The 10,815-nt window shown below is 34.0% G+C and overlaps 1 protein-coding gene across 1 annotated transcript; it reads left to right on the top strand.

Moving 5' to 3' along the window:
• Positions 1-3,270: 3,270 nt before the first annotated feature.
• Positions 3,271-6,167, top strand: LOC114042100. The gene is made up of 2 exons (XM_027860787.1): positions 3,271-3,298; positions 5,215-6,167. The coding sequence occupies exons 1-2, from the start codon at positions 3,271-3,273 to the stop codon at positions 6,165-6,167; spliced, it is 981 nt and encodes a 326-aa protein (XP_027716588.1).
• The last annotated feature ends 4,648 nt before the right edge of the window (positions 6,168-10,815 follow it).

Raw genomic sequence — 10,815 nt, 5'->3', positions numbered from 1 at the left:
AAAAGTGGTTGTTTCATATGCTTCTACCTGGTAGTTTATTGAAAAGATTATCTTTATTTTGTTTTATTTATTTTATCCTCTATTTTTTCAGAAACTTCCAACAATCCCACCCTTGAAGTATCATCATCACAATCCTGTCAGTTGACAATTGCTGTGTCAATAACATTTATGAATTATTCTCACATAACAAGAGATTGAGGAAAAGCATCATCAGTGCACTGACTCTTCTAATCCTGACAGGAATAAGGCAAGTAACCAAAATACATATGCTTGAACTAAAAAGCAGTTATGAACTGAAGAGTGTATAGGGATGCCTGAGACACACATTGATGATTTGTTTTAACTTAGTGAGATGAGACTAGAAGCAAACCCCTTTCTCTACCCTTCTCTGTACATGCTTAGATGATTGAGAGAAAGAGTGGTTCTACTTGCTTATTTCACCCACCCTCCTTTTTCCTCTGTGTCTGGAACCTAGTGAGAAATAAGCAGTTAGTATAATTAGGTCTATTTTATTTTGTTAGTTTCTATAAATGCCCGATTTTTAATGACAAAATTCCAGCTCTCCATGGCAAGTTGGTGTTTATTTTCTGATCATCAAGGCACGCCAATTACAGTGAAGCCTTAAAACCACTACAAGGCAGAAACAAAAATGGACACAATATTTACCCCTCGCAGAGAATTTCCATGCTTGCTTGTCCTTCCCTCAGGAGTAAGTGAGTCCCGCATGGCAGGATCACAGACAGATATACTTTGCTGTGTCCATCACTGCCTTGCTGCAGGCAAAAGATGAAATGAAAGAGAAAAAAAGACCCAAGTTTGCAAGCATATTGATTTATTCAGTAATACGTGTTAATTGCTCAATAAACTGGGATAAAGCCTCTTTAGCCTTTGCACTGGACCCAGAATACAGGGTGAGACCCATTTTTATGCATTAAAAATTTAATCAAATAGTACCAATTAATGAAAAGAGAACAATTAACCAGTATACACAATTTGATAATCATATTTCTAATTGGAGGAAAAATTAGGGACCTTCCAAATTGCAAGGGGGTGATTGAACAAGCACAATTCCTTGAAATCACAAAAAGAGGTGTCCTACTTTCCCCAAGCATCTGTAAACAATCAAAGCAACTTGGAAACAATAACTGATTAATCAGAATGGAGCCAACTTTTGGAAAAGACATTTGAGTTGCTTGAGATGTATAATTGTGAGAAAACTTCTTGCATCAATCCTTGGATCTGACCTGGTTCCTTCAAAACATTTATTTTTTTTGAAAAAAAAAACTGCTCTCTTAAGGGCACCACTATCTTTCTAGACATCCATGCTCACAACATAGATTTCATCCTTGACTCCTCACTCTTTCTTATTCCTATATCCATTATTTTGCCAATGCCTGTAAATTTTACTTTTGTAACTTCTAACACATATCCCCTCTTCTGTCTCTTTCACCACCTAGTGCAGGTCTTCATCATTTCACCCCCAAACTATTGCAATAGTCCATTAATTTCTCTTCTTGTCACAAGTATTTCCACTCCATTGCATCTACCACCCCATTGTCAAAGTGATCTTTTAAAACTGACTATATCACACCCCTACTCAATGAACTCAAAGTCTTTTATAACCTGCCCCAGCTCCAATATTCATATACTTATACTCTAACACATACTCTTTGATCCAGTGACAATGGCCTCTTTGACATTCCTTGAATGAGACATTTCATCTTCTCAATATACTCAAAAGAATAGATTTCCAAAAACTATCCAAAGACAATTACCCTGACAAGGGAAGAAATAGTAAATGAAATTAGGAAACAAAGAAAAAGAAAAATACTTTATTTAATAAAATGCAATATTAAATGATATTTTATTATGCTACCTGCATGTTTCACTTTATGATGTTGAATACCTTTCTGACCACAGGTCTCAGCTAAAAAGAGCCTGAATGACAATTAAAAAGTTCTGAGAGACACAGTTTCTGGGTTATTTAACAATTTTATTAATAAGGCCAGCATGCTTATTAATAAAAAGATGGTCATTTAGTCCTCTCTCTTAGACCAAAGACCCCTCATGTTGGTGGGGTTATATATGCTCTTCAAAAAGCATATGTTCTTGAGGGATACCAATCAACTCTGATTGGTTAACAGAACCAGAGGTGGGCTATATTAAAATGAGGGTCTTGGGGTATGTGATTGGGTCACCCAAATCTTGGTCAGAGAGATTTATCCATTTCCATATCTCCTGTCTGACAAAAGGGAGAATCAATATTGTCCCAGACCCGTCTGAGCAAATCCAATAAGTAGAAATAAACACATTAGTCCAAACTTGGAATTTCTTTTACTGTCTGACTAGATCTTGGTCTAGGTAAATCTTTAAGAGAGATTTCTCATGCTATTTGGTTTCTGGATGAGGAAGTAGAAAATAGTGAAAAAAAAACCTTAGTGCTGATTCAATAATTAGTTATTAAATTCAAGAGAAAAATATTCATTTTTCACATTATCTTAGTCACTGAAGGGGGTACCCAAAGTGATGGAATTACAGCTTTCTGAAGTACTGATGTACATGTTAACATGACAAAGGGGAGGGGTGGATTTGAGAAGTTCATTGATCTTAGATGTGTTTATGACTGTATTTATACATCATGATCAATTTAAGAGGAGATAACTGAAGACTGAGATATTCATGCTAATGTGTTAAAAGTCTTTGTTTATCAGAAGCTATCAGAGTTAAAGGATAATCTTAGAATCATCAGTTTTATATATTTTTTTATGTCATTAGGTTGCTTATGATAAATTTAGAGCTGGAAAGAAATTTGGAGCTCATCTTATCCAGCTCTGTCTTTTACAGATGAGGAAATTGAAGCTCTTAGAGGCTAATTAATTGTCTAATGTCACACAGGTAGTAAGTAGCAGGACTATGATTTGAATCCAGGTTATTCACCCAAGGTCTTTCTAAGACACTGGGTTTACTCAATGACTTTCACCCCTACTAGATTGGAATTGGTACAATACTGGCTCTTTTCAGGTAGGGATTGTTTCATTCTTTATCACTTATATCTCCATCTCCTAGCACACATACAGTGCCTGGCGCATAGTAGGTGCTTAATAAAAACTTGTTGATTGATTAAGATACTGTGTCTTTTATGAATTTCAATAATATCATCTGTGCTGTAAAAATACTAGCTACTGAACAATTTTTTGTCAAATGAAGGAGCAAAAGAATGAATGAATCTTAGAATACACAGCGAGGAATGAAATTAACTTGGAAAGATAAATGCTTCAAATTGTGGATGACATTGATTCACAGACAGTGGTATCTGAAATTTACCTAATGTACACTATAAAGTAACTAATGACATTTGAGAATAGTAACAACCTGAGCAGGTCTATACTTAGGAAGTTTATTCTGGATGTGATATGAAGGATGTGTTAGAGGGAAGAGGGAAATATGAGGAGGAAAAATCAGTAATAGGTTTTTGTAATAGTCAAGAAAAAGTGATCATTTCACCTTCAATTCTTTTTTTTGGAAGATTTATATTTTATTTTTTTGAGCTGAATTTTTTTTTGTTTTCAACATTTACTTTTATAAGATTTTGAGTTCCAATTTTTTTCTCCCTCTTTTACCCCACTCCCATGATGTCATGCAATCTGATATGATGATACATGTACAATCATTTTAAACTTATTTCCACATTAGTCATGTTGTGAAAGAAGAAGCAGAGAAAAAAGGAAAAACCATGAGAAAGAAAAAAAAAGAAAATAGTGTTTAGCTTTTATTCTTACAGGAGCAATGAGAATTTCAAAATGAGAGGCACAGTGTCATAGAGGACCAGTTTCAGAGTCATGAAAATCTAGCTTCAAACCCATTTGTGATACATACTAAAGCTGTGACTGAGGAGACGTTACCCAATTACATAGTCCCCCAGGAAATATTGTAAAAGTATTTAGAGATTAGTTACTTATTTGCTTTCTCCCTGGCAATCTTTCACAGCAATGACTTCACACTTCTGTACAGCTCTTAGAAGTGGTAGAATGGAAAATTCTAAAAGTATTTAATTTCCAGTTTTCTGTAATTTCACAATTTTCTGGTAAAATGTTGTAAAACGGAATTGTTTTTTAATATAATGCTTTTATTTTTATAATAAATTTTGTTGGTAATATTTTTATGTCATCAACAGTTTGCAAGATAACTCTTCCTCCTACCCCTTTGAAATAGCCATCATTTGTTGTAAAAATGAGAAAAACAAACTGAGGGAGAGCAAGTTCAATTAAACAGATGAAAACTTAAAAAAAAAAACCCAACCTGGTTCTGTAGCCATGGCTCCCACATATTCAAAGTAGAGGAGTAGTTACTTTCTCAGATTTCTTTGGGGAAAACTTGGTCTTTATAATGTCATATCATTCAATTTCAATTATTTTATCTTTGTTTTTCAAACATTGTTGTGATATTTATGTATATCGTTTTCCTGATTCTTCTTACTGAATATATTTTGTATAAATTTCTTTCTTCATATTGTTCACTATTCATCATATTCATAGTACCTTTGGTCTGAACTGCTATATTAGCATTTTCATGTTATTATGGAATTGAAGCTTGGTATTCTCATGTCTTGAAGAGTTGAATTTTGGATTATTCTACACTGAATATGATCAAACTATCACTTAGTTTATGTTTTTTGAAACATAGAAATTAAATTTTTTTCTTGCTCACAGTTTTTAGGAATTTCAACAATCATTAAATTTTCTCTCTTTGATTTCTCCTCTAGATCTGTCACAATTGTCATCATTGTTTCTAAATCTTTCCATTTAAGGAATTTTCAGGTTTTCTTTTTTTGCTTGTGATACTATTTGATTATTTCTGTCCTCCAGAAAAACTAAATTTGTTTTACAATATATCTATTGTTTTGTTCTATCTTCATCTTGTTTGAGATTTCTTAACTAGATGGAGTTCTTTATTTCATCAAACTTGTTTTTATTGTACAGAAAATTTATTGTATTGCTATCGATTTGATTATAGGATATTTAAATTGTTTTCAAATCTGAGATTTCAATGCTATGATCTAGGTTTATATTAATAGTTAATGAATACATGTGGGTATTTGTGTCTACTGCTGCTGTTGAGTTCAAGAAGAAATCATATCATTCATGAGATCTTAGGTCAGCAGACATTGGGAAATAGTCATCTCTCCCTAATAACACTATTTTTTCCCCATCTCCACAGATTCTCACTTCAAATTTCAAAGGACAACAGATACAGAGAATCATTCCATGGTGATAGACTTTATCTTTATGGGATTAACAGAACAGCCAGAACTCCAGCTCACCCTCCTCTTATTCTTCCTTCAAATATGCATTATCTCCATGATGGGGAATGTGGGCTTACTCCTACTTATCAGGACCAGTTCTCAGCTTCACACAGCCATGTACTATTTTCTCAGTAACTTGTCCTTTATTGATCTCTGCTTCTCCTCTGTCATTACCCCCAAAATGCTGGTGGGCTTTGAAGCAGAGAAGAACATAATTTGCTACTCAGGGTGCTTGACCCACTTCTTTTTCTTCTGTACTTTTGGGATTGCTGACTGCTTCATGCTGACAGCCATGGCCTATGATCCTTATGTTGCCATCTGTAGCTCCTTGACCTATAACAGTGCCATGTTCCAGAATATCTGCTTCCTGCTAGTGATAGGAGTGTATACTATGGGGGTCTTTGGAGCCATTACTCACATAACTGGTCTAGCCAGATTGTCCTTCTGTAGAAAGAATGTTATTAGTCATTATTTTTGTGACATTTCTCCCTTTTTGAAACTCTCCTGCTCTATCACCTACATCAATGAGCTTTTGGCGATTCTACAAGTTGTGATCACCTCATTGGTAATCACTCTACCTGTCTTGATCTCTTACACTTTCATCCTTTCCAGCATCCTCAGGATCCATTCTGCTAAGGGTAGGTCCAAAGCTTTCAGCACCTGTGGATCCCACCTGGCATCTGTGGCCATCCTGTATGGCTCCATCATTTTTATGTACTGTCAGCCTGCATCAAACAGCAACATCAATGAACAGAAAATGTCCTCAGTGATCTATACCACAGTTATCCCTATGCTAAACCCCTGGATCTATAGTCTGAGGAACAAGGATGTGAAGGATGCACTAAGGAAAACCAGGAAGGATTGAAGGATTGCCTGGTATAATTAGCAGCATCAAAAGTCACTGAGGTCTTAAATAAATTTTCTGCTTCTTCACACTAGTGATTTATTCCCTTTGATATACAACTCAGATGTGGACAACATTGCAATATTTTTCTTTGTCAATTTACTTGTCAATTTCCCTTCCTGACTTGCTTGACCCTCCTACCCAACTCTCAACAATTTATATCACCAGGGTTCTTCCCCATAAGAACATCCTAATGTAATGTATCACTCATTTCAGCCTTCCATTAATCATGTCTTCCCTCCAAAATTTATTTGTGCCACATCACATTGTGTAAGATTGTTGACAGTACTAGAAACAAGCTGACCAATTGCTCCTTGCTAAAATGAAGTACTGAGGATTGATTGAACTCTGAGGTTTAATGATAAATGAGTAGAGAATTATACCAACTCTAAAGGAGAAATGGCACCACAGGGATTAGTCTTCTTCCCACATTTAGATTAATGGGAATTAATTGTACTGTCACAAATACACATACCAATGGACATGCACTATGTAAGAAATAAAAGAGTTAAGTTTCCACATAAGTAGATAAGAAATCAGTACAGACAGGCTAACTTCTCTGTCCAGGAGGGGAGTGACAACACAATCCTAGCCACAAAAATGTATGTTAAGGGGTGGGATCGCATGTATGTAAAATATATGAACAAGGTGTATAAGGATGATTGTAACCCAGAAGGATTAGGGCCAATTCTGATCTAGAGGGGAGGAGTTAGGCAATTACTAACTATAAAGCTTGCTCTTGCTTCTGTACTAGACACACTCTCCCCTTCAAAGGAGGTGTGTCTGCTTCTCATGAGAATCAAAAGGACACACTTCAACCTCTTTAATAAAAAAGTCTTTAAGACACCAGTCTTTGGAACTGAGTCCGGGGTCTTCTTTATAACAACTACCAGTAGTCAAATTTCTCTTTTGGTAACTCAAACTTTTTTGGTGAAATTACTTAGGTGAAGACCCTTTTTGTCTTTAAAGACCAAGTGAAGTAATAAAAATTGAGAAAATCACACGTAGAGCAATGAAATCTGGACTGGATTCCTGTCTGCTTTTGTTTGTTCGCAAATGGTAACCAGGGGTAGGGCCAAGTAGTTTGACTGAGCCACTGAGTGAACTTACCAAGGGAAGAGGTATAGAAGCTTTGTTTGTTTGTTTGTTTTTGCATTTCATGAGGGTGCAAATGCCAAGACATATGAATAGCCATTGAACCAGCATATTCATTGAACCCACATATACCATAGGTATAATTAAGCCCCAGCCAGTCCTTGTGTTCTGGGAAAGAGGTAGGAAAACCACAAAGAGTGCTTAATAGTCCAGCAGCTAAAGTGGCTGAGTCTAGAGGGACTGAAAACAGAAAAGCTAGAAAGGCCACCACAGTAGAGGGGCACAATTGTTTAGAGAGTAAGAAAACCTTCATGAAATAATTTTAGTACACTTTCTATTTGAAACATTTCTCATGATATACTTCTGTGAAAAATCCATATCTCTACCCAAGCATCTAAATTGAAAAGAAAGACTAAAAGAGAGAAATAAAACTACCAGTGTTACCTCCATTAAGTAAACTCTCATTTTGGGTTTGAAGCAACTAAAGATTTGTTTGGTTCTCTGGGTTGGTGTAAATCAATGTCGACACTGGGAAAAAATGAAAATAAAGATAAGAAAAAGCAAGGATGCCCATTATCATCACTATTATTCAATATTGTACTAGAAATGATAGCAATAGCAGATTGTATGATGGAATTCTTGCAAAATCTTAGAGATTAAGCTAAAGATAGTTGAAATAAAATTAATAATTTTGGCAAAGTAGGAGGATGTAAAATAAGCCCACATAAATCATTAGCATTTCTATATATTTCCAACGAAGCCCTGAAAAAAGAGATAGCAAGAGATGTTTCACTTAAAATAGTCAGAGACAATTTAAAGTATGTTGGGATATACCTACCAAGAAAAACCCACAAACTACATTAACATAGTTATAAAACATATTATATTATTAATGCCAGATTTAAATAATTGGAGAAACATTGTTTATGGTTAGGCAGAGCCACTACACTAAAAACGACAATTCTACATAAATCAATCTATTTATTCAATGACATCTGAATAAAACTACTAAAAGTTTTATTGAGCTACAAAAAAAATAATAAAATTCATTTGGAAGAACAAAAATTAAATAATATCAAATGAATTAATGAAAAAATATAAAGGAAGGAGATGCAGCAGTATCAGATGTTAAACTGTAACATAAGGCAGTAATTTGCAATAACATCTGATACTAGCTTAAAATGAAATGGTGGATCAGTGGAATAGAGTATGTACATAATACACAGTTATAAAAGAATCTATTGACTTCCTATTTTATAAATGTAAAATTCTAAGCTTTTGAGAGAAGAATGCACTATTTGGTAAAAATTTATGGGTAAACCAGAACACAATCTGCAAAAAACTAGATCTAGATCAGTATCACAAACTGTTTACCAAGATAAGGTCAAAATAGATACATGGCCTAGACAAAAATGGAGAAATCATAAGTAAATAAGAGGAGTATGCAGCATATTACCAACCAAAATTATGAATAAGAGAAGAACTTATGAATAGACAAATGATAGAGAGCTTTGTGGAATATAAAATGAATAATTTTCATTACAACCAATTAGAAAGGTTTTATAAAAATAAATCCAATGTAGACAAGGTTACAAGCAAAGCAGACAATTGGGGAGATTTTGTAGTCAGTTTTTTTTGGATAAAGCCTTCAGAATTCAAATATATAGAAAACTGTGTCAAATGTATAAGAATATGAATCATTCTCCAATTGATGAATGGTCAAAAGATATGGTCAGGAAAGGATGATAAATGCTGAAAGGGATGTGGAAAATTGGAACACAAATATGCTGTTCATGAAATTGTGAACTGATCTTATCATTTTTGAGAGAAATTTGGAATTATAGCCAAAGAATTGTAAAATTGTGTATATCCTTTGACTCCCCAATAACACCATTAGGTACATTTCCCAAGATTTCAAAATATTTAGAGCATTTTTATTTTTGGTGGCAAAGAATTGGAAACTGAGGGAATGCCCATTAATTATGGAATGGCTGAAAAAGTTGTAACATATGATTGTGATGGAATATTACTATGCTGTAAGAAATGATGAGCTTTATGATTTTAGGAAAACATAAAAAGGTGAATGAAATAATAAAGAATGAAATGTATAAAAACAAGAGAATATTGTATACAGTAACAATAACCTTGTTTGAAAAGTAATTGTGAATGGCTAAGCTATTCTGAGTAATATGATCATTTATATCAATTGTGAAGGTTTTACAAATGGAAAATGCAATCTACCACCCCAGAAAGAACTGATGTATGAAAGTATGTATTTTATGGTTTTATACACAGAGACACACACACACACATACACACACATACATACACATACTATATATATAATCTCAAATGTTAGTCTTCCATTAAATGGGGTTGGGAGGGAGACAATTTAGAACTCAAAATGTAAAAATTAAGTAATTGATAGATGCATCAATCAATCAATCAATCAATTAATTATAACAGCATTGTCAAAAAAAGTGCAAAGATACTGAAGAAAATAATACCTTAAAAAACAATTTTGCCAAATGGCAAAGGAAGTACAAAACCTCACTGAAGAAAAGAATGCCTTGCCAAGCAGAAGTGACAAAATGGTAAAAAGAGGTTCAAATGTCACTGATGAAAATAACTCCTTAAACAGTAGAATGGCCCAAATGGAAAAAGAGAAAATCACTGAAGAAAAAAAGTCCTTAAAATTTAGAAATAGGCAGGTAGAACCTGATGCCATGATGAGACATGAAGAAATACTAAAGCAAAATCAAAAGAATGGAAAAATAGAAGAAAATTTGAAATAAGAAATTAGAAAAACAACTGACCTGGAAAATAGATGGCAGAGAGATCATTAAAAATCATTGGCTCACTGAAAGTTATAATAAAAAGAAAGTGCATAGACATTGAATTTCAAGAAACTATCAAGTGAAATTTCTTTTGTAGCATAGAACCAGAAGACAAAGTAAAAAGTGAAAGAATATGCTGATCACCTCTTGAAAGACATCCCAGAATTAAAACATCTTGGAATATTATAGCCAAATTCCAGAGCTCCCAGGTCAAGGAGAAAATACTACACACAGCCAGAAATAAATGTTCAAAAACCATGGAGCTGCAGACAGGATTCACACAAGATTTAGCAGCTACCACATTAAAGGAGTGTAGGGCTTGCAATATGACATCCCAGAAGGGAAAGGAGCTAGGATTCCAACGAAGAATAATCCTTCCAGCAAAATTGAATATAATTCTCAACGGAAAAAAAGGACATTTAAGGAAATAATAGTCTTTTAAACATTCCTGATAAAAAGACCACAGCTGAATATTAAATTTGACATTCAAAATCAAGATAAGGGTTAAAGAGAATGAATGAGTCACTTAATAAAAAGAGAGAAAGAGAGAGAAAGATAAACAAGGTAAATAGGATGGAAGAAATACAGTTAAAACTACAACTGTGAATATGAATGGAATGAACTCATCCATAAAAACAGAAGTATATAGGAGAATGGATTAAAAAACAGAATTCAAC

The sequence above is a fragment of the Vombatus ursinus genome, unplaced genomic scaffold, assembly GCF_900497805.2.
Source record: "Vombatus ursinus unplaced genomic scaffold, bare-nosed wombat genome assembly UNPS02014258.1, whole genome shotgun sequence".
NCBI lineage: Eukaryota > Metazoa > Chordata > Mammalia > Diprotodontia > Vombatidae > Vombatus > Vombatus ursinus.
Note: the sequence above shows the minus strand (reverse complement) of the source record. Positions and strands in the feature narration are given on the sequence as shown.